The sequence below is a fragment of the Raphanus sativus genome, chromosome 4 (genome assembly GCF_000801105.2).
Source record: "Raphanus sativus cultivar WK10039 chromosome 4, ASM80110v3, whole genome shotgun sequence".
Taxonomy (NCBI): domain Eukaryota; kingdom Viridiplantae; phylum Streptophyta; class Magnoliopsida; order Brassicales; family Brassicaceae; genus Raphanus; species Raphanus sativus.
In genome coordinates this window covers 43,775,137-43,800,290 of record NC_079514.1, presented here as the reverse complement: position 1 = coordinate 43,800,290, position 25,154 = coordinate 43,775,137, and the positions used below count along the sequence as shown (strand labels likewise).

The window sequence follows — 25,154 nt, the reverse complement described above, 5'->3', positions numbered from 1 at the left end:
AATTTGGTGGGTTTTGGTCATGTTCAAAATTACACGAGGTGTGAGTCAGGTTGTCGGCTTAAAATAGCAAAATTTAAAAGTTGAAGATTAAAAGAGAAATAGTTTTAAGAGAATTAATTTTGTGTTTTTTATTTATTTTCAGATACATTTTATATATTTAGTTTGTATAGTTTATAACTTACTCGTTCTATTTAATCGAGTAAGGTATATCCGAACATTCTCAAATTAAAATATGCGAACATTACTCGTTTTATATCATTTAATTTATATTAACACTGTTAGTTAATCTTTTAGAGCTCTGTAATAGCATTTAGTGATAATATTTTAAGAATAAAAAGTAAGTCTTCATATTAATTTTTGTCAATTTTATTATATTGACGTATTCAATTCTTCTCGTTTTCTTATTTCTAGAGGTAATGTTATTTTTATATAGACTTATTCAATTCCTCTCGTTTTCTTATTTTTATATAGACGTATTCAATTCCTCTTGTTTTTTTTATTTTTTATATAGACGTATTCAATTCCTCTCGTTCTCTTATTTTTAGAGGTATCAATAAGAAAATGTATTCAATTCCTCTCGTTTTCTTATTTTTATATAGACGTATTCAATTCCTCTTGTTTTCTTTTTTATATAGACGTATTCAATTCCTCTTGTTTTCTTATTTTTATATAGGCGTATTCAATTCTTCTCGTTTTCTTATTTTTAGAGGAATTAATATAGAAATTTGTTTCAAATGAAAATTTTTTTAACTAAATCATCATCATTACTATTTTTTATTTATTCAATTCTTCCATTTATTCTTTCGTTCATTTGATTGATAAAATTATTATAAAATATTACTAATTAAAGCCTTAACTGTGTTGAATTGTCTATTTTAAAATAAAACAAATTAAGGCATAATGTGATAATATAATAATTTATTTATCGTTATAATCAATTGTAATATATTTTATAATAATCAATATCTCATACGATTCAAAGATTAAGTTAAGATATCAACCAAAGATATAAAATTCTAGTTTATGAAGAGGTGAGGACCATCCCATTCATATCTCCTCAGAGGAGAGTTTCCATCTAGAGAAAAGTAGATACCATCTTCTCTAGCAATCCACTTACATGTAACCTCAAGAGCTTTGCTCCACGTAGCATCATACGCCACAAACTCTTGGTGATGTTTGAAATTAGGACCTTGGTCCAATTTACACGAGTATAGGGTCGTTCCAAGAAAGTTATCACCAAAAGTGAACTCGTATTCTTCGCCGATTTTCACAATCTGCTCCCCCTCATCATTGTTACAACGAACCTTGAGGAGTTTGTTGTGTTCCAACTGGTTGCTTAACGTGACTGTGCTTCCTCCTAGCATGCGGAAACCGTTGCTTAAGCTGATGCATAGACCCAAAAGAATCAGTACTATTAAGAGATTATTCATTTGTTTAGTTTATTATATTTCGGGGACCGACTAAATCTCTTTGGACATATGATACTTCTTTTTATGTTTCTACACTACATATGTTGGGTATTTATATCTCACATTTTTGTTACATGAAATATGAGTTTTACTTATACATTATTATTTTCTTCCAAAAAAGGGAAGATTTTCTAATTAAACAAAAGGGAAAATATCCACAAAATATTTCTTATGTTTTGTAGGGTATATGAAATAGGAGAAGATATGATAAGCAATCTTTGCTTTATGGAAGAAAAAAAATATTGTTTTGGATTGTATGAAGATATGATAAGCAATCTTTGCTTTCTGGAAAAAAAAAATATTGTTTGGGATTGTATTTGGATTTCCAGAACTTGTGAAAAGGAAAAAAAAAACAGAAATAAAAAAAAACTAGCCTTTGACCCGCGCACCCGCGCGGATGTATTCTTGTTTTTAATTTTTAATAATGTTTATGTTCTTGTTATAAATTCATAAGTTTTGACAATGGTGTGTTTTGTTTAGTGTGTTTTGCGTCTATTTATAAATATTTGTGAACTATGAGATTGTGTGTTTTTTTTATTGTGATTTTATTCATTTCAATTAGTTAAATAAAAATTAAATTGCAAATATTAAAGTTTTTGATTTTATGGGTTTTATGAAATTATACTATTAATATTGGGATTTAAAGTTGTATACAAATTTCAAATTTTCTATTGCTGTTTTTAAAACAAATACATTATTTAGACTGAAACATAAAAAATAATAAAAAGCAAGTTAGGAAAAAACAATTGTACCACATTTTTGAGGAAAAAAACTTCAGTATAATTTTGTGAAGAACAAAAACACAGTGGATAAAAGAATGAGTGTCATATTCTAAGACAATACCTATTTGGAAAAGAATGACTTAGAGTCCATCACGTCTACCTTTACTTGTATCACAAGCAATACAATTACTGTCTGCTGTAGAATTTTGAAAATCACATACCAATACTGGAGCCAGGTTTAGAGCTTTGTCAAGATCACATTAATAAGCAAGCTTCAGAACAAAACCATCAAAATTATTTGTTTACTTGTCTGGCCCATCAAGATATGATAAGCCCAATACAATATCATATAAGTCGAATCACACCCACGGGTTTTATGGTGTAGAGAACGGAAATTTAAAGCGGATTTATGGTATAAAGAAGTTAAAAGTATAGAACGACCGTGCATTAATCAATGGCATAAGGATGTAATTATTGAGGAAAACTTAGGGTTAAGTACAAATGTACTTCAGTTTTAATAGTTTAGATAATGACCGAGAGATCTTCAACATTGATTAAAAGATATTATTGATGTTGACAAAAAAGATATTATTGATCAAATATCGTAATAAACATGAATCTAACATGATATCAGAACCCAGATCTTAAATATCCTAACCCTTAACTAATATTAACTATTTCCGACCGGATATAAATGTCACAATTAACTCGTTCGACCAAGTATAACTATCTTAAAATTCCAAGATTACTGGCCAATTAGAATTATCACTCAAGGAGAGATATTAAGGATATGGTCAATCTAATAGTCACCAATTGATTTAAGTTGGAAGTTCGTAATAAACCTGAAGCTAACATAAACAAATTGACATTTATGTTTTTCATATATGCAAAAGCCTAAATCAATAGAAATTATATGCAAAATTTTCAGATACATTTTTATATATTTAGTTTATATAGTTTATATATATGGTTTAGGGACTAGGCATATTATATAAAATGTAAGATATATAAGTAATATGTATAAAATGATTATTCATTTATATTAATAGAATATATCCTCCTACCTAAACCCAAAATCCTAATCATATGTTTATATATTCTATAAGTATATTTGAATTGTTCGTGTTGCTTCACATAATAATTTTTCATGTATCTTATTTGAGTATATTTGAATTGTTCATGTTGCTTCACATAATGTATATAATAATTCTATGTATTACTTATGTATCTTATAATATCACTTTATAAATATTACTTATACACCGGGGTGTACACACTTGCGTACACCGGGGTGTACACACTAGCGTACGCCGGGGTGTACACCTAGGTAGAATGGAAGCTTCTTATAATGCGTACATCGGATTGTACACCCAGGTGTACCCATGAGTGTATAAATGGCTGTACACCAGTTTGTTCATCGGGTATACATCAGAATGTGCACATACGTACACTAGAATGTGCATCAGGTGGATATCCTAGGAAGTAAAAATTGTGCACATCTGAAAATACTTGCGTACACTGAAGTGTACAGTTCCGTGCGTACACCGGAGTGTACAGTTCTGTGTGTACACCGGAGTGTACAGTTCCGTCTGTACACCGGAGTGTACAGTTCCGTCTGTACACCGGAGTGTACAGTTCCGTCTGTACACCAGAGTGTACACCTAGGTTTTATTGAAACTTCATATAATGTTCGCACTCTACTTTGGAACCAGAATACATTTTATACTGAATTATTTTGGATTCACCACCAAGAATGAACCTATAGATTCACCAACCAATAGTATTTTGTTATTTTATATCATGTAACTTTTAAAAGAGAAAACAAAATAATAACAATTTGCCAAGTTATATTATGTTTTTAAATAAAAACGTGAAAATTAATATAAAAAAAATAATAGTAGTTGCCACAAAAAAAAAAGAATTTTTAAAAATATTTTTTAAGGCCGTCACTAAACCGCCGTCAGCCAAAGATAATTGAGGTATATATTAAATATGTTAATGATGATTATTAAAACAATAGTGGTTATAATATATTATGCTCATGAAAGAATATAAACATATAATATTCCTTAAACGTACACTGGAGTATACACATTTGCGTACACCCTACTGTATACCGAGGTGTACACACTTGCGTACACTGAAGTGTATACACTTGTGCACCCCGGAGTGTAGAGTTCCGTGCGTACACCGGAATATACAGTTTCGTGTGTACACCGGAGTGTAAACCTAAATTTAATTGAAGGTTCATATAATGTTTGCACCTACTTTGGAACTTGAATCAAAATCTTATGGAAGTTTATAAATTTTTTTCTCCAAAACGATTCTATAATAATTCGTTTAAAATTCCATTTTCGAACTACAAATCTTTAAAAAAAATCTCATATATAAATAAAATCAAATCTGTTATATTTACATTTATTATGATGTCGATTATAGGAAGTCTTGCTCGCCAAGATTTACTTGTACTTGGTCTCCAAGCTAAACTCTCTCATTGTATCACTATATAAGGAGTTCATTATTCATGGAATAAGATACACCAAATCCTCTCTTCTCTTCTCTTCTATTCTTTACTCAAAACACGTTATCAGCACGAAGCTTTAGCAAGCCAATAGAAATGGATGGTGGAGATTTATGTTTGGCCGACAGTGCAACTAGTCACACAATTCTGAAAAATAAGAAATATTTCTCTCATTTGATAAATAGAGAAGCAAGTGTGAGCACTATAACAGGAAGTGCAAAAATAATTGAAGGCTCTGGAAAAGCAAATATAATACTTCCTATGGGAGCACAACTTGAAATAGTTGATGCATTGTATTCCCCTAAGTCTCAAAGAAACTTATTGAGTTTCAAAGATATTCGCCGAAATGGATATCATATTGAGACAATGAATGAAGAAAATATTGAATTTCTTCATATTACAAGTGTTATCCATGGCTCTAAGAAAGTAGTAGAAAGACTACCAGCATTCTCCACTGGATTGTATTACACTAAGATTAGTACAATTGAGGCTAATGCCATTGTAAACCAGAAGTTTACTGAAAACATTACTGTTTGGCATGACCGGTTAGGCCATCCCGGTTCAACAATGATGCGAAAAATAATCACAAATTCATGTGGGCATCCACTGAAGAACCAGAAGATTCTTCCCAATGATTTTTCATGTGCTGCTTGTTCTCAAGGAAAATTGATCATAAGGCCTTCACCAGCCAAGATAATTCATGAATCAATAAACTTTCTGGAACGTATTCAAGGAGACATTTGTGGGCCGATTCACCCACCATGTGGAACCTTCAGGTATTTTATGGTTCTTATTGACGCATCAACAAGATGGTCACATGTTTCTTTGCTATCAACTCGCAACCTGGCGTTTGCGAGACTGCTTGCTCAGTTGATCAAATTACGAGCACACTTTCCAGATTTTCCCTTAAAGGCAATTCGCCTAGACAATGCTGGTGAATTCATGTCTCAGGCTTTTAATGATTATTGTATGTCTATTGGAATAAGTGTTGAACATCCTGTAGCACATGTTCACACACAAAATGGTTTAGCTGAATCGTTAATTAAACGTCTTCAGTTGATTGCTAGACCATTGCTTATGAAATCAAAACTCCCAGTCTCTGCATGGGGACATGCTATATTACATGCAGCAGCATTGATTCGCATAAGGCCAACGAGTAATCATCAGTTCTCCCCATCACAATTGATTATGGGTCAAGAGCCAAATATTTCCCATCTTAAGATATTTGGATGTGCAGTATATGTTCCAATTGCTCCACCACAGCGAACTAAAATGGGACCTCAAAGGAGGTTAGGAATATATGTTGGATATGATTCTGCATCAATCATTAAGTATTTAGAGCCATCCACAGGGGATTTATTTAAGGCCCGATTCGCAGATTGTCATTTTAATGAGTCTGTTTTTCCAACATTAGGGGAAGAGAATAAACAGTTGGGAAAAGATATTAACTGGAATGAATTATCATTATCTTATCTTGATCCTCGAACTAAAGAATGTGACTTAGAAGTCCAAAAGATAATTCATTTACAAAGCTTAGCTAACCAGTTGCCAGATGCATTTACTGACCCAAAGAAAGTGACCATGTCACATATCCCAGCTGTAAATGCTCCAGTGAGAATGAATGTCCAAGAAGGACAAAATCAACCTGCTAATGAGTCTAAGACACGCCTGAAGCGTGGTAGACCTGTCGGTTCTAAAGATAAAAATCCTCGAAAAAGAAAAGGAGCAGAAATTGGCAATAATGAAACCGAGGTAATAACTACAAATGAAAAATCTCCAGAAGAGAACATGACACCAAAGGAAATTCAGGTACCTGATAATGAAGAGATCTCAACCAACTTTGTCATGTCTGGAATAAAATGGAACCGAAATCAAATCGACGTCGATGATATTTTTGCATACAAAGTAGCAGTTGATCTTATGGATGAGGATCAAGAACCAAAATCTATTGAAGAGTGTACACGAAGAAGTGATTGGCCAAAATGGAAAGAAGCAATAGATGCTGAATTAAAATCTCTTGCAAAGAGAGCAGTTTTTGGACCTGTAGTCCGTACACCTAAAGGTGTGAAACCAGTGGGTTATAAATGGGTTTTTGTACGAAAGAGAAATGAAAACGGTGAGGTTGTGAGATACAAAGCACGTTTAGTTGCTCAAGGGTTTTCACAAATACCCGGAATTGATTATGAGGAAACATACTCTCCTGTGGTGGATGCTACTACATTCAGGTTCCTTATCAGTCTGGCGATAAAGGAAGGACTTGATTTACGCTTAATGGATGTAGTCACAGCTTACTTATATGGCCCACTGGATACTGATATTTACATGAAAGTCCCTGAAGGATTTAAACTGCCTGAAGCAGAAAATTCTAATTCTCGAGAAAGTTATAGCATAAAGTTAAATCGATCTCTTTATGGACTGAAACAGTCAGGACGTATGTGGTATAATCGTCTAAGTGAGTACTTGTTGAAAGAAGGCTATAAAAACGATCCTATCAGTCCATGCATCTTTATAAAGAGATTTGAAAAAGGATATGTTATCATTGCAGTGTATGTTGATGATTTGAACATCATTGGAACTCCTGAAGAGATCTCACATACAATGGAATACTTGAAAAAGGAATTTGAGATGAAGGATCTAGGAAAAACAAGATTTTGTTTGGGACTACAAATTGAGCACCTCAAGAATGGAATCTTAGTGCATCAAGAAACTTACACAGAAAAGGTGGCTAAACGATTTTCTATGGATCAAGCACATCCTTTGAGTAGTCCAATGGTTGTAAGATCACTCGATGTGAATAAAGATCCCTTCCGCCCTAGAGAAAAGGATGAAGAAGTTCTTGGTCCTGAAGTACCATACTTAAGTGCAATAGGGGCATTAATGTACCTTGCCAGTCATACAAGACCTGATATATCATTTGCAGTGAATTTATTGGCAAGGTTTAGTTCATGCCCAACTCGTAGGCATTGGAATGGGATAAAACATATACTTCGTTACCTCCAAGGTACGAAAGACATGGGTATATTCTTTCCTAATCCATCAACAAAAGATTTGATTGGTTTTGCAGATGCTGGGTACATGTCTGATCCCCACAATGCTAGATCACAAACAGGATATGTGTTTACTTGTGGTGGAACTGCTATCTCTTGGCGTTCGATGAAGCAAACCATTGCAGCTACTTCTTCCAACCACGCAGAGATTTTAGCCATTCATGAAGCTAGTCGCGAGTGTGTATGGTTAAGATCAGTCATTCAACATATACGAGAAGATTGTGGTCTATCTACGGGAAAAGAAGCCCCAACAGTCATGTATGAGGACAATGCTGCATGTATCGCTCAACTCAAAGATGGATACATCAAAGGAGACAGGACAAAGCACATTCTACCGAAATTCTTTTTCACTCATGATCTGCAGAAGAATGGCGATGTTCGTGTTGTTCAAGTTCGTTCAAGCGACAATCTGGCTGACTTATTCACCAAGGCTCTACCCACTGCTACTTTCAAGAAGTTGGTTCATCTTATCGGATTACGTCGTCTTAAGGATCTTGACATCTGTACACATGAGGGGAAGTAATTGCGCGCTGCACTCTTTTTCCCTTAACCATGGTTTTTCCCAATGGGTTTTCCTGGTGAGGTTTTTAATGAGGCAGCATCTTACGCGCATAATAGACATCAAGGGGAAGTGTTATATTTACATTTATTATGATGTCGATTATAGGAAGTCTTGCTCGCCAAGATTTACTTGTACTTGGTCTCCAAGCTAAACTCTCTCATTGTATCACTATATAAGGAGTTCATTATTCATAGAATAAGATACACCAAATCCTCTCTTCTCTTCTCTTCTATTCTTTACTCAAAACAAAATCATGTTTTTAGGTTTTTATAATATAATTCTATAGATAATATCAAATCTGTGGGTATAGATAATATAATATAAGATAATATAATTCTGTAGGTATAGATAATAAATTAAAAATAATATAAATTTGTGGGTATAGTTAATATAATTCTATAGATATTCAATAATATCATTTGGCGTAGTGGTTATGAGTCATTTTATAAACCCAACGTCTAAGGTTGGAGCATAGAGAGTTTCATTTTTGCATTTTTTTAAAGTTTATGATTAATGAAGGGTACTTAAGTCATTTACTGGTCATCTTCTTCCTTAGCTTTCTAGGTTGTCTGCGGTTGGAACTCGACGGCTCATTGGTTTTTCCCGACTTTAACACCATTTTTCATCATATTTTACTGATTTCGTGCAATCGTCATGAATCTTACATCTATTTATCGATTATAGGCTGAATTGGGTTTAAAATTAAGTTTTGTGGTTCTGTGTAGCCGGTTTAAGTGATCGTTGTACGAGGAGCTTCGTATGTTGGTTGGGTGGGGGAGGTGTTTCTCAAAACCCAACTGGAGTGTTACGCTGTATCATTCGAACAGAGCTTTTACAAAAAAAAAAACATTCGAACAGAGGAAATAATAATAGGGAAGAAGACTATCTAGGTTAATATCAATAGTGATAGTTTTCACACGTGTGAAAATAATTCAAAAGATCATGGCAATTTGGTGAATAGGTTATTTGGACAGGGAGTATTATGTATTTTCGCGAAGACTTGTATATAGGGTTAAAACAGTACGCGACTTATCTTTCAAATAAAAACTATGGCTGTCCCGAAGACCCATATAATAACTTTTAAAGTGACCCATTTTACCAATTAATTCCGAGTCGTTTACATGTTGGGCTACTTTCTCTCTTTTGTTAACACCCATAGCCACTTTGCACTTGTAGCATACTTTCTTCTTTTATGTTGTATGTGTTTTGTTTTAAAGGCCCTTTTATTAAAGAGATCTTGGTTTGATTTGGTTTTGGTACACTGTCGTGAGAGATTGGTTTTATTAAAGAGAGCGGTATGATGTTTCATTTATTAGTTAGGTGTCTTGATTGTTGTGACTTTTTATAATCACAAGATCAAAAAGCCAGATTTGATCTGACGGCTGGTGTTCAAAAGAGAGATCATAGTACATGTGTAGACAACGACGTGAAGTTAATTTTTTTTATTGAGCATTTCCCTTGTGGACGTGGATGTGGATGTTGAAGTTAGGTCGTACAGTAGCGCACACGAAGAAAACAGAAACGAAAACAAGAAAGTTGCGGTAAGAATATAGTGGCAACTGTAGATTATATTTGAAGCCGGGAAGTTTTCAACGCCTAGCACATAATGTGTCACACAGATCATCCATAAACCAAAAGGCAGGCGTACATAGTCGTAGAAATTTTTAGACATAGCTGCAGTAACTAGAGAAACGAAAGACACAGAACAAGAAGTCCATGTACACAACTAAGAAGTTTTTAAAAACATAAACCATAACATTAACTCCTCCATGGCTCACCTGTCCACAACTCACCCCACCATAACTAACACTTACACAACTCGCACGTATACATATCACCCGTAGTTCACAAGTCCACAGCTGACCCAACCACATGTCAGCCGTCCACGACTCAACCTTCCACAACTCACCCGTCCACAGGTCACTAATCCACAACTCTATCATCCAGATGTCGCTTAAACTCTTAAGTGTCACAAAGCGCATGACGGATTAAAGCTAAGAGGTCAGGCTTAGAGTAAATGTTAAGATGACCACATGTATACAAGCCTACGAGGCATTCGCAAACAGCCTAAATGGGAGGTGGTTGTGTTCTGCCAAAAAATGAAAACGGTTACATAAACCTCGGGTTTTGTACAGAAGCTTGCAAAACTCGAAATAAATGGCAAAATGATTACATAGCCAATCTGACCACCACACGACAGCCCAACGGTATCTGTTCAATCCTTTGAGCAGAAACTTCCAAATTAACTTGATTTTGGATGAAACAGAGTATCAATTTACTCTGGCTTTGCTTCTAATGTCCATGCCAGATTCACTGATCCTGTTCAATTAAAACCCATAAGAACATTCACATATCTAGAAGATGAAAAACAAAAAGGGACAAGCTTTACAATGTACACGTCCACCTCATCCACACAACAATAGTAAGAAACAGAGATAATGAGAGTTGCCATGAGAGAAAAAACATAGAGAAGAGAGAACGAACCTGCAAAGAGTACAGAGGCGCTTGTCGGGTTGATCTTCCGTTGAGATTAAGAAAAAAAATAATTAGCGTGGTTCTCAGTGGTAAAAACGCGATGAATTCGCCTAAAATTTGATGAAGAAAATTTACAAAATTTTGTTTAAAACAATGTAAACCCTAATTTCGCAGATCTATTTATTTTTGAAAAATCACCGAGAAAAAAGGGAATATAATCAAAAAGGAGAATATAATCGAGAAATCTCTGTTAGAACTTACGATTTGTAGCGTTACAATATAAAAAAAAATTGAAAACCCTAATTTCTCATATCTTAATTAGGGTTCGAGAGAGAAGTCTAGAGTTGAAAAGGTGAGATAGATGTGAGAGAATATAACCAGAATCAAAAATACTCAGATTGTGATTTGGTTTGTGAAGTTGAACCAAAATCGTTACTTCTATTTACCGAGGACCTATAGGTCTTTTAATTAAGCATAAGTATGTCACAAGTAGGAGTCGAGTGCTCAGGTACTCTTAATGAGGGAAAAAGTGATCTAGCATACTCTCATGTAATCTGCCATACTCTTATTTGTTTTCATACTCTTCAACCCGATGGTGAAAGTCGAAAGTGCCCCTCTCTACTTGACCAATGAAAACCCTCTCTACTTGACCAATAAAAACGCTCCTTTACTTGACCAATAAAAAAAAATCGTGGTTTATCTCTCTCTCCTGTCCAGGTGGATTTTCTCATTTTCTTAATTAGTTTTAATTTTTCTCTCTCCTCCCTAATTCGAGTCTCTCTCTCGACGGACGATTGACGAAGAAAGCGAATGAAAGCTAGAGCGATCATTGAGTGAGTTTCGATTGTAAAGGAGATTGCGGCTCGTTTGGGTGCTGAAATTGACCCCCAACCCAGGTCAGATAAAGTTCAGGTGAAGCATTGTCTTTCTCTGTATCGAATGAATGAAGTCAATGCGGCTCGTTAGGTTGGGATTTTTAGACAGTAGATTTCGAATATATGGGTCTTTGTGTTGTCAATTGAGAGCTGTATGGTGTGTTTGTTATGGAATTGAATTATGAACAAGAAATGTCGGGAATCAAAACTGAAATCCAGAATGAAAAGGGTGAAACTAGTAGACTATAAAAGTGTAAATAGGTGAAACTTTACTGTTGAGAAAAAGTGTAAACAAGTATAAATTAGTAGGACTATAATAGCAAAACTGTATAAGTAAGATTAACTTCAATTGTATACTTTTTATTTGGTACAACAGATAATGGGTTATTCTTCTACAAACATACACTTTGACTATGATGGACAATATGCGAAATCATGAGATGATTATGAATGGATTCCAAGCGATGGTCGTTTGTATGGTATATCCTTTAAGACATCATCATTGGATGAGATCACTTATTCCTGTTTGAAGGAGAGGATATGCAAGAAGAAGAGGATAGATCCGTGTTTAAAGAGGATGAATCTGAGTTACATTCCACTGGTAGTAGAACCTAAGAGGCAATCATATATTTTGGATGATGAAGATGTGTATGTGTATCTGACATCAGTGGATAAAGAGGGAAGAAGAAGTATTTTGCATGTAGAGGTCATCGAAGAAATGGAGCAACAATCAGTAGTTGAGAAAGAAAGCTCATATGGTGGGAACTATAGTGAGCTTGCGAGTGGATTACCCGAAGTTGAAGGTAATCCGGGTGCACTCACTCTAGTTCCTCGCATTGAAGAAGCAGAACTATATATGCCGGGGGCTGAACGGGTGGAGAATGTTGTTATAAATGGAAAAGCCGAGGAAAGGGGCATTAATGTTGTTAATGGAGAAGCCGAGGAAAGGGGCATTAATGTTGTTAATGGAGAAGCCGAGGAAAGGGGCATTAATGTTGTTAATGGAGAAGCCGAGGAAAGGGGCATTAATGTTGTTAATGGAGAAGCCGGGGAAGGGGGCGTGGACAGTGAGGGCGACGTGGATAACTCTATGGGTGTTCGTCCTAGTTCGTACTATGTTGAGCTCCCACGTGTTGCAAAAGAAAAACCAGTGGTTAAAGAGTGGGAAGATGGTTTGGGTCTTCAGTTGTTTCAAGAATTTGAGAGTAAAGAAGCTGTGAAAGATATTATTGATAGAGCATCACAAGAGAACTGTTTCGGAATCAGTATTTGCAACTCGGACAGGGGTCGATATGTGGTAAAATATCGGGGAGCAGATGAAGGTTGTAAATAGAGTGTGAGAGCAACAAAGATAGATAAATCTGAAGCGTTCTCGATTAGAACATACAGGAATATGCATTCATGCTCTCGCGTAACTTCAGGTACTGGAAAGAAAAGGAAAGTTACACCAAGATGTGTTGCAGCTATAGTGCACAAGGATTATCCGGGACTATATGAGACACCAACAGCGAAAATCCTGGTCGGTCTGGTGCAAAGGAAACTGGGTGTGGAAGTGTCGTATACGACATGTTTGAGAGGAAAAAAACAAGCTGTTGCGGATATTCGTGGTGATCCGGAGAAGGGATATATAATATTGCCTGCTTATTTGTATATGTTAGAGAAGGCGAACCCGGATACAAAAACAAGTTTGGTAGTGGATAAAAACAACCGGTTCAGATACCTATTTGTTGCGTTGGGAGCCTCCATTGAAGGGTTTGAATACATGAGGAAAGTCATCACTGTGGATGCAACTTTCCTGAAGACTGTTGAAGGTGGTTGTTTAATTATTGCCACGGCTCAGGATCCAAACCTTCACCATTATCCAATAGCTTTTGCTGTGGTTGATGGGGAGAAAAACGAAAGCTGGAAGTGGTTTTTCACGACGCTGAAAACTGTTATACCGGATTCGACGGAATTGGTGTTTGTTTCAGACAGAAATCCAAGTCTGATAAAAGCTGTTGGTGAAGTGTATCTGATGTCTAAACATGGGTATTGTATCTAGCATCTATCGCACAATGTGAAAGCTCATGTCAATCAAGGCAGGGACGAGGTTGCACTACAATTCCGAAAAGTTGCATGTCTTTATTCAGAGCATGAGTTTAAAAAGCAGTATGACGATTTTAGGGAGAGGTATCCATCGTGTGCTAGGTATCTTGATAAAAGTGTCGAAGTCAAACGGTGGGCGAAGTGTCATTTCCCCGGTGCTAGGTACAACATAGACACCTCTAATTGTGCGGAGTCTTTGAATGCGCTATTTGAAAAGGCGCGAAGGATGTCTTTATTGCCTATGCTTGATACAGTTATTGATAAAATGTCTGAGTGGTTCAACAGACATAGGAAGGATGCAGCAGAAGGACCGTCATCTCGAAAATTGGTTCCTTTGGTGGAGAACAAATTGCATAAGAGAACACCGATAGGTTCAAAACTTTCAGTGACTGTATTGAACAGTTTTCAGCTTGAATACAGTGTTATTGGAGAAGACGGGAAGACTTATTATGTGGATTTGCAACAGAAGACATGCAGTTGCAGGAAGTTTGATATAGATAAATACCCATGTAGACATGCAATAAGAGCTATCATTAAGTGTTTGCAGCATGATAAACCATTACAGTTGAGTGACATGTACGATTTCATCTCGAATTATTACTTCATTACAACATGGGCGAAAGCGTATCGAAGGACTATATATCCAGTCCCTCATATAACTCATTGGCTGGTTCCAAAAGAAGTCGCGGCGGCGAAGTGTCCTCTACCTCCAGACTACAAGAAAAAAAAAGGAAGACATCAGGAAAAAAGGCATCCTTCGGCGGGAGAAAGTCGGCCCCGTCCCCGTCCTAATAAGTATATCCCGAATAGGGGTCTGGCTAGCTATTTCAACTGCTCGCAGGGTCCTGAAGGAACTGAAGGAGCTGAAGGAAATGAAGGAACTGAAGGAGCTGAAGGAGCTGAAGGAGCTGAAGGAGCTGAAGGAGCTGAAGGAGCTGAAGGAACTGAGGGACCTGAGGGAACTGAAGGAACAGAAGGAACAGAAGGAACTGAAGTGTTATATGAATGTGAACCTTAGTGAAACCTGATTAAAGTGATTTCGTTTTATGATTGTAAAACTTGGTGAAACTTTCGTTATGTAACCTTTCGTTAGTTGATGACTATGTTTTTAGCTATGTTTTTAGCTATGTTGAGAAATCCGAATACATCAATGTTAGCTATGTTTTTAGCTATGTTAGCTAACAATGTCACGATTTTGATACTTTACGAAATGTTAACAATGTTCTGTCGAATGGGAAGAGAATACATCATTGTTAGCTATGTTTTTTGTAAACACTACCTCGTGGGATTAGAAAAGATACATATGTCACAAAATAAAATTTTATCATGCATGAGCACATCTAAAACGTTGATAGAAAATAGAATATATCAGGTGTAACCATAAAATCAATCATCTAAGTACAGTAAAACCAACAAAATCGGAAAAATCAGAAAAGTAAAACTTTAAAGGTTTTTGTATAACTACAAACTAAGTGAAACTATAAGCACGAAAATCCTACACGAAAAAATTCCCGCCCATTTTTTCGAATTTTGACTTTCCACAAAATCGATGCGGAGGCGACGTAGAGGTGTATTAAACCCATTATTTTTAATGTTTTCGCCATTTACCTCAGCCAATCTCTCTCTCTACTATTCAATCTCTCTCTAGATCTCTCTCTACAATCGGTCGCTCTTATTTCTAGATCTAGGTTACTCAAAATCATGACTCATCCAGACGAGGAGTATAGCCAGATGAAGGCTTTGAAGAGAGACATCAACATGCTTGGCTGCGTGGCGGATGCCGGGTGTGGGATTCCGACCAGATGCCCTTGTGGGGGGACAATCATCAACGAGGTGGCTCAGAACCTGAAGTATCAAACCGATTTTGATACTTTACCGGGGAGAAAATACTTCACTTGCAAAAATTATGAGGTAATTTATAGAAAACGCCCAGATTTATAGATAACGCCCAGATTTTTTATTGATACTTTCGGATTCTGATACATTCCCGTTTTACGTCTAGAATGATGGCTTCCATTTCCGTCAACCATGGGTCTTCGGAGTCCAGGAAGAGGTTGAAATGTTAAGGAAGCGTGTGGATGCGATGGCTGCAGAGATTGCTGAACTGAAGTATAATCTAACCCGTCAGAATCCCACCACTCCATGAGATGCGTCCGGTCCATGACATTAGCCTACTATATGTTGTTGTTGTTTGCTTGAGATTATGTTCCATTGTTGTTGTTTGCTTGAGATTATGTTCCCTTGTTGTTTGCTTGAGATTCTGATTTACCAAGACTCTTCGGATTTACTTAAGTTACACTAAGTTGCAAATGAAACTTACTAAAGTTTCCCTATTCTCCCTCCTTCACGATCTACGAAATATCATAAATTCACGAAGTTACACTAAGTTGCAAGTGAAACTTACTAAAGTTTCCCTATTCTCCCTCCTTCACGATCTACGAAATATCATAAATTCACGAAGTTACACTAAGTTGCAAGTGAAACTTACTAAAGTTTCCCTATTCTCCCTCCTTCACGATCTACGAAATATCATAAATTCACGAAGTTACACTAAGTTGCAAGTGAAACTTACTAAAGTTTCTCTATTCTCCCTCCTTCACGATCTACGAAATATCATAAATTCACGAAGTTATACTAAGGTTCAAGTGAAACTTACTAAAGTTTCCCTATTCTCCCTCCTTCGCGATCTACGAAATATCATAAATTCACGAAGTTACACTAAGTTGCAAGTGAAACTTACTAAAGTTTCCCTATTCTCCCTCCTTCACGATCTACGAAATATCATAAATTCACGAAGTTACCGAGAGAAGTTACCCAATATATAACATAAGTCTTAAATACCAGTCTTCAACATCAAACAAGAAAGTCACGGGAATTTAAAGTCATACAGACCGAATAATTCGAGTTCATCCACATTAAAACAACCACATACTGGGAATTCACTCCGTCTTCTTACCTACTTTTTTTTGTCTTCGGCTTCTTCTTAGCCGCCGCCTTCTTCTTACCTGCTGCATTCTTCTTAGCTGCTGCCTTCTTCTTAGCTGCTGCCTCCTTCTCAGCTTCTGCCTCCTTCGCTGCTGCCTTGCTTCTTAGCTGAATGGGACTCCTCACAGTTTCACCAACCAACTTAACCTTTTTCACAGGAACTGTTTCTTTCCCATCATCTTTTCTCGACCTCTTTTTTTTTCGTGTTTACAGACATTAATTTTTTTTCGACCTCTGCAGCATGGGCATACATCTCCGCATCATCATCATCCACGTCAACATCACCATATTCCCTCTGTACATCCTTTGAAATTTCGAGAATGGCATCTTCAACATTATTGTCCTCTTCCTCCGGCTCGTTATTGTCACCACCATCCTCTTCCTCCGGCTCGTTATTGTCACCACCATCCTCTTCCTCCGGCTCGTTATTGTCACTACCATCCTCTTCTTCCGACTCGTTATTGTCACTACCATCACCATCATCTTGGACCGCCGGATTGTCACTTCCGGGAACACTCAACCTAAGACTTTTCACTTCCTCTTCTAGCAGACCTAGCTGCGTAGACAATAAAGTGACTTTTTCATTCACTCCCTTCATAGCATCTCGAACTGCATCTCTGACTGCATTCATAAGCCGACCTTCCATAGCTTTTAAAGCCTCAGCTCCAGGAGTAGCTCCACTAACCTCCACCGAATCAGCATTAGCCTGACCAGATTGTGCATTATTCGATGGTCCTCCGATAGGATTGGTGGGACCTTCAATCTGACCTGTGCGAGACTCTAAATCCATGCGGAACTGTTCTTCAAAGAAAACTTGTTTCTTCCCTTTCCGTATTATCTTCGTCCAACCATCAACTGCTGCATCATCGGCGTCATCGGCCCAACAACTCTCCTTGTCCATTCCTATGGTTTCCAGAAGTTCCTCCTCAGCTGCTGTTGCTACCAAGATACTCTCAATATCCTGTGGTAAAAACACAAAAATACTAATTACCTTAGTTTCACCAAGTTTTCATAAGTCTCATAAGTCCCTTCTCCTCAATTCGACTCCACATAAAACATCAATTACCTTTGTATTATTACCAAGTTTATCGTTCACAGCTTTCAGACTGAATTCCTTGGTTCCACTTTTCCGTTTGTACTGCATCTTGCACATCCGCGGGCAACTACTATTTGCACCATTCACATCTTCTCGGAAATGGTTCCTCAAGCTTGGAATTGCCTCAAAGGCCAACAACTACCAACACACAACAAAAAGACATTAACATCAATTAAACAACTATGTTGAAGAGAGCTTGAGAATACCTCCAGAGGGATAGGAAAGCTTGTAAAAACCCAACTCGTCGGCGCAAGCCCGTCACATTTTTCCAAAAAGGTAGAGACATCCTTCAAGTTATGTTCGAATGCATACCGCCCCCAAGGAAACGTTACACACGCATCTAGGTCATCAACAACACTCAGGAAGAAACTGTCCACAGGTGATGCTCCCTCACCACTCTTTCGGCCTCCGACAAGGATGCTGGCTAAGAAGAACAGAACGGCCATCTTCTTACGATCCTCAGATGGCTTTGATTTCATCGCCAACATCTGCTTCTCCAGGTCAGCGTATGTTACCCTTTTCCCTCCAAAATACTTGTTCATGAATGTTGTACCACCCAACCTCTCATGGTTGGGGGGATACTCATGGCAGTATAGTCCAGAAATGAGTCCTAATTCTCTAAGAGAATATCGGATTGCGACGCCATTAACGACAAACCATAACTCATGCTTCTTCGCAACACAAGCTGATCGCAAAACGAGAACCCACATTCCCATCCACTTCTGCTTTCGGCTTTTAATATGGAAGAAATGCTGGAATTGTGGGTGCTCTATGAACCATTCCACCTCCTTCGCTTTCAGGATCGTTTGAATAGTTCTTATCGCCGAGTCAATGTAACATTTTCCTGAAAGCTTTAAAGACTTTTGATATTGGCTTGAAGGAAAGTGTAGTTTCGGTAGCATGCCCTTTTCTTCGTCATCTACAACCTGCACTCAAGTGAGAACTGGATCACGTACGACATCTTACAACCATCAACATATAGTTTCACAAACTTCGACTTAGTTCAGCAATCACTAACTCTAAATTCCACTTAGTTTTCCACACTTATCTAATCTTTCAAATCATCTATGTAAAAGTTTTCAATTTCAATACTTACCGAATCTGCATGCGACTCAGTTTCATGATGTCGTCCAAATAGAATTATCTCCCTTTCATCAGCTTCTTCGTCGTTTCTTCGGGGCTCTATTTCGTCTCCGGGTTCCTTCTCTTTTTCTCCTTCGTCTTCGACTTCCTTCTCTTCATCTTCTTCGTCCCCGGCTTCCTTCTCTTTTTCTCCTTCGTCTCCGACTTCCTTCTCTTTTTCTCCTTCGTCTACTTCTCTTGATTCCTCCCCTTCATTTTTCTTTCTTGATTCTTCCTCTTCTCCTTTTCCATTTCCACTGGCATTGTCTTCGCTTTCATTTGCATCTCTGGGACTTTGGTCGGTTCCTGGGCCGACAGGTTTCTCGATAATCCTTGGGTTTGCTTCATCTCCTACTACATTACTCGAGCCGTCTTCTTTTGCCTTCGTAACGTCTGGATTCATCATGATTTGTGTTTTTGATTGTCGGTTGAGGATTCGAATTGAGTAGGATTTTCAGATAACTCGAATAAATTCTACTTAGTGAGAGACGGTGAACTTTATGTCTTTTCAATCAACCAATATGGGGAGAGAGGGGAAACATATTAGAGAATTCAATTTCTGGAAGTGGATATCCGATTTTTTTGGGTCGGTTCTGGGCCCGGGTTTGGATAGTCTTAGGTAGAGTTGTAATTATAGAAGTTTCTCTTGGTTTCGTTGTCTTTTTATAAATTTTCGTGTAAAAATAAAGATAAATGAATTTCTAAATCCGGGCAGTTTCGGGCAGGAGTATCTCAGCTCTTTTTTTCGGGCAGGAGTACCTGAGCGTTTGATTCCACAAGTAGCATGTGACTTATTGTGGAAGTGGAAAGACGAAAAGTAGCCTAGAAAGTAAAAAATTCATTAATTCCTGCAAAGTCTCATATCTTATATTTGTGTGATGTTCAAGAAGAACAAAAACTAAAAAGGGTAAAATAGACATTTGAGTTCCATTGTCTTTCTCGTGATGCGAATTGAATGGGGAAAAGCACATCTGCATTTTCGCGTGCGGCTAATAAACCCTACATTTGAAAGATCAACGGTCGCTTCAAAGAGACAAAACCCAAAGACGATTCAGAATTTCCACTGCAAAGCTTCGAGCTTCGAGAGCAAAAAGATGTCCCATTCTTCTGCGACTGGGAGGAGAAAGTGTCGGCAGAAAAAAGAAGAAGAAGAAGAAGAACCCCTCGGAGGAGGAGGAGATATGGAGGATCTCTTCAGCGAAAAGGAGACACAGAACATCAGAATGTCTCTGCTTGATTGGTACGATGAAAATCAGCGAGATCTTCCATGGAGGAAGACAAGGAGCAGCGAGACTGAAAAGGAGACAAGAGCTTATGAGGTTTGGGTATCGGAGATTATGTTGCAGCAAACTAGGGTTCAGACTGTAATGGAGTATTACAAACGTTGGATGCATAAATGGCCCACCATCTACGACCTTACTCAAGCTTCTCTTGAGGTTATTCTTTCTATTGAGTTTTGCTCTGCATTTACCATTATTAGCAGGGAAAGTAAGTACTCTGTTAGTCGATAAAATGATTATTGTTGCTTAAAGAAAATTGAGTTCTTGGCTCTGCAGGAGGTAAACGAAATGTGGGCAGGTTTGGGGTACTATCGACGGGCACGGTTTCTTTTAGAGGTGAATACACTTGTGCAGTCCAGGATTCTTTCACTAAATATTCTGATAACGTTTTATTTCTGGTAGGGAGCAAAGATGGTTGTTGCAGAGAAAGAGGGTTTTCCTAATAAAGCATCTAGCTTGATGAAAGTGAAAGGAATAGGAGAATACACAGCCGGAGCAATTGCCTCCATTGCTTTTAATGAGGTGAGTCGGTTTTTTTTAATTTCTCAGTCATAAACGTAAGTTCACTTTTGCAACTTATTATGTTCCAGGCGGTACCTGTTGTTGATGGTAACGTGATAAGAGTGCTTGCCAGGCTAAAGGCTATCTCAGCTAATCCGAAAGACCGGCTTACTGTCAAGAATTTCTGGTCAACCTACTTTTACATTTCCTCCGATGTTGATACAATAACAAGAGAGTGGATAAATTTATTTATATATATACTTTTTTTTTCTTTTGGTCAGGAAACTAGCTGCACAACTTGTGGATCCTTCACGTCCTGGAGATTTCAACCAATCTCTGATGGAGCTTGGTGCGACTCTATGCTCCGTAACAAAGCCAAGTTGCTCTTCTTGTCCTATTTCCAGCCAGTGCCGTGCATATTCACTTTTTCAGGAAAACAGAACCCTTCCTGTGACTGAGTATCCTACAAAAGTGGTCAAGTCCAAGCCAAGGCTCGACTTCTGTTGCGTATGTGTTTTGGAAATACTGAGACATGAGAACAACCAGTCAGGAGGTAGATTTGTTCTTATAAAGAGACCCGAAGAGGGTCTTCTTGCTGGTCTTTGGGAGTTCCCATCTGTTATATTGGATAAGGAAGCTAGTTTGGCAGCAAGGAGGAAGGCTATCAATCTCTACCTTAAAGAAGCATTTCATTTAGAACCCAAGGAAACATGCACTATAGTTTCAAGAAAAGAACTTGGAGAATTTGTCCACGTCTTCACACACATACGTCGAAAAATTTATGTGGAGCTATTAGTAGTACAACTTACAGGTTTGACCAGCATATATTATCTCTTTCTTTCTTGGGTTTTCTTGTACATTAGACATGGACGTATTTTTAGACAACATGTTGCTTTCTTCTATGTCATAGAAGGGGGAACAATTGATCTGTTCAAAGATGAGGGAAAGGACACTCTGACATGGAAGTGTGTGGACAATGATGTTCTTTCTTCCATGGGACTGACATCGGCTGTAAGAAAGGTATCTCCTTATCCTCGTTATAAAAACAGTCAGCTTTTTCATGATCGTTTGATTCGAGAGCTCTATGGTTAAAAGCAAGTAAATGTTGATGGAGTGTAGGTGTATTCAATGGTTGAAGCACACAAGCAAGATTTATCTGTATTATCAAATAGAACAACCATTTCCAGGAAACGAAGAATCACATGATTTTCTTCTTCTCCTCAAAATTATCAAAGCATCAAAGACTGGAAACACTTCCGATATTTTTTTTAAAAGACTGGAAATCACTTGTGATCTTGGTCTGAGCAATTAGTTCTACTGAGTAGACTGGATCCCTTAAGGAGTTTGATTATGGAACCAGTATTTATAAGCCTCCGATTGTTTCCTACTAAGGTTTTGATCATTTTGTAAGTAGGATTTTTCTAATCATTAAAGGCGGTGATTGGGACAGTGATTTATGTAGATTAATATATTTATAAATACTGATCCATTAGTTATCTGATAAATCCAAAGATTAATATATTTATAAATATAAATTAATTGTTAAAAATATTCAGATCATAAACATAAACCCTAAATATTTTTCGTCGAGCTGAATCAATGAAGCTCAATCTCTATGAATGAGGATCAATAAAATACATATGTGATCCTTGGGCAATATATATATATATATATATATAGACAATCCAGCTACATCTAATAATAGAAGAAAAATACTTGGGTTCACCTCTACAGTAAACTTTTAGGTTCACCTAACCAATATGATTTTGTTATTTTATATTTAGTATCTTTTAAAAAGAAAACAAGATATTGTCAAGTTTTATTATGTTTTCAAAATAAAAATAAATAGGAAATAATAGTAGTCGCAAATTTTTTTTATATTTAAAATACCGTCATCAAAACACTAAACCCTAAACTCTAAACCCTAAATCATAAACCTTAAATTCATGGTAAACCTTTGGATAAATCTTAAATCTTTGGATTTTTTTCTAAAAATATTTTTAGCACAATCAGCAAAACACTAAACCCTAAACTCTAAACCCTAAATACTAAACCCTAAACCCTTGGGTAAATCATAAACCCTTGGATAAATTCTAAACCGTAGGATTTCAAATTTATCCAAGCATTTTGGATTTACCAAGGGTTTAGGGTTTACCAAAGGGTTTAGGGTTTACCCAAGGGTTTAGGGTTTAGGATTTAGGGTTAAGGATTTAGTATTTGGCTGACAGTATTAAAAATATATTTTTCTAAAACGTATTTTTGTTTGCAACTAATATTAATTTTATTAAATTTTATTTTTTAGTTTAAAAATATTAATATAATTTGACAATATTTTGTTTCGAAATAACAAAATCCTATTAGTTTGGTGAACCTAAAAGTTCACTCTAGGGGTGAACCCAAGAATTTCTCTTTCTATTATGAGAAATACTTGGGTTCACTCCTAGAGTGGACTTTTAGGTTCACCCAACCAATAGGATTTCATTATTTCATATTCATTATTTTTTAAAAAGGAAATAAAATATTGTCAAGTTTATTATTTTTTTGAAAATAAAAAATAAATAGAAAATAATAGTTGTTGCAAAAACAAGTTTTATATTTAAAATACCGCCACCAAAACACTAAACCCTAAATCATAAACTCTAAATCCTTGGTAAACCTAAACTCTTGGATAAATCCTAAATCTTTGGATTTAAAAATATATATATTTCTAACACAGTCAGCAAAACACTAAACCTTAAATCCTAAATACTAAACCCTAAACCCTAAACCCTTGGGTGAACTTTAAACCTGTGGATAAATCCTAAACCCTAAGGATTTATAATTTATCCAAGTGATTGGGATTTACCAAGGGTTTAGGATTTATCCAAGAATTTAGGGTTTAGGATTTAGAGCTTAGGATTTAGTGTTTGACCGACGGTATTAATAATAATTTTTTTAAATGTGTTTTTGTTTGCAACTAATATTATTTTTATTTATTTCTTTTTTTTTGTTAAAAAATAGAATATAACTTGACAATATTTTATTTCTTTTTTTAAAGATACTGAATATGAAATAACGAAATCCTATTGGTTGGGTAAACCTTTAGGTTCATTCTAGGGGTGAACCTAAGAATTTATCCCTTTTTTTTCCAAGTTTGCTCATTTATCTTTTTAATATTTTCTTTATAGACTTTTTAGATTTAATACAATTTTGGGATATATTTTTTAGTTTTTAATGTTTCGTAATTATTGTTGTGTGGTTATATTTTTGTACTGAGGTCAAATTATTTTTCTTTAAACTGAACCAATAAAATTATTATAAAAACAAATATATTTTTTTTAAAGTAGTGAGGTCATCTAATTTTCCTCCTCCTTCCATGCTTCCGTCTTTCTGAATTATAGTCCATTTCTCAAGCTGCAAAAGCCATGACCTTATTCACGTTTGTAATCTTTGATCATAGTCTCAATCCTTTCAATTCATCATGGATGCGGTTGAATTTATAAAGACACTCTGAAGAAAACAAGTAATGGAGGGTTTGGGGGGGGGGGGGGAGGGGGCAAAAAAACCTAAAACATTGAAAACCACTTTTGCATTCAAAATTAGAAGCATTAATTTGGACAATAAAAAATATGCTATGACATTCGACTTGAACAACTACAAAGACATGATCATAATGATTAGAAACCTTATGCATGACCAAAATTTTCAACATAGATAAAACCAATAAGTACTCTTCAAAGAAAATTTTAAACATTTAAAATATTATACAATCCTCGAAGTCAAAATGTAATTTCTGATTCTGTAACTAAAAATGCTCGATCAATCCAATTGAGATTTTGTTATGTTGCTTGTTCTATTTTAGTTTGGTTTCATATACCACCTCATGTTATGTTATATTTGAATAATGCAATAGTTGTTTGATGTTAAAAGACAAAATGAAAGCGGTCGATATTAGGATTCTGGTCTTTGTGTATAAAATGGTGGAAATGTTAAAATCTTATCTTTTTAAAAACTGATCTATTTATCTACAACTTAATTGATAAGAAATATGGCTGGAAAATTGGAGTTCAAATTGGATTTCAGTTTGGGTTTATTCGGAAGTCAGATTTCCAGATTCATAAATTTTAGTATCATTTAGATATTATAACAAATCGGACCGGGTTTGATTCAAGTTTACTCGTGTTCGGTTCGAATTTAGGTACATATCCAAGATTTGGTTGAATCCAAAATAGTTTCAGTTTCAGATATTAATCGGATTATCGGTTTCAAAATATTGATTGTACTTGATTAGAATAAATATACTTCTATTATTTTCAATAAATTTGTGTATTTGGTTTCTTCAAATGATATTGTTGTCTTTTAACTTTATAAGACTCGCCTATCAACCATAGTAAACTCTTTTTTGAACTTATATGACAACATAGACATATTTATC

At 36.1% G+C, this 25,154-nt stretch overlaps 2 protein-coding genes across 4 annotated transcripts; one reads left to right on the top strand and one right to left on the bottom strand.

Annotated features, from left to right (window-relative positions):
* Positions 1-1,016: 1,016 nt before the first annotated feature.
* On the bottom strand, positions 1,017-1,430 carry LOC108851106 (S-protein homolog 9-like). Its single transcript, XM_018624526.1, has one exon. It carries the CDS (start codon positions 1,428-1,430, stop codon positions 1,017-1,019), a length of 414 nt encoding a protein of 137 aa, XP_018480028.1.
* Positions 1,431-19,852: 18,422 nt separating this feature from the next.
* On the top strand, positions 19,853-22,245 carry LOC108849587 (adenine DNA glycosylase). 3 transcript variants are annotated; one of them, XM_018623150.2, is made up of 7 exons: positions 19,853-20,395; positions 20,516-20,575; positions 20,642-20,761; positions 20,830-20,927; positions 21,022-21,551; positions 21,654-21,760; positions 21,860-22,245. In XM_018623150.2, the coding sequence occupies exons 1-7, from the start codon at positions 19,904-19,906 to the stop codon at positions 21,944-21,946; spliced, it is 1,494 nt and encodes a 497-aa protein (XP_018478652.1). In that variant the 5' UTR covers positions 19,853-19,903; the 3' UTR covers positions 21,947-22,245. The 3 variants fall into 3 exon arrangements, with proteins under 3 accessions (XP_018478652.1, XP_056863266.1, XP_018478651.1); XM_057007286.1 differs by having other exon boundaries at positions 19,854-20,395; positions 20,651-20,761; positions 21,651-21,760; XM_018623149.2 differs by having other exon boundaries at positions 19,855-20,395; positions 21,651-21,760.
* The last annotated feature ends 2,909 nt before the right edge of the window (positions 22,246-25,154 follow it).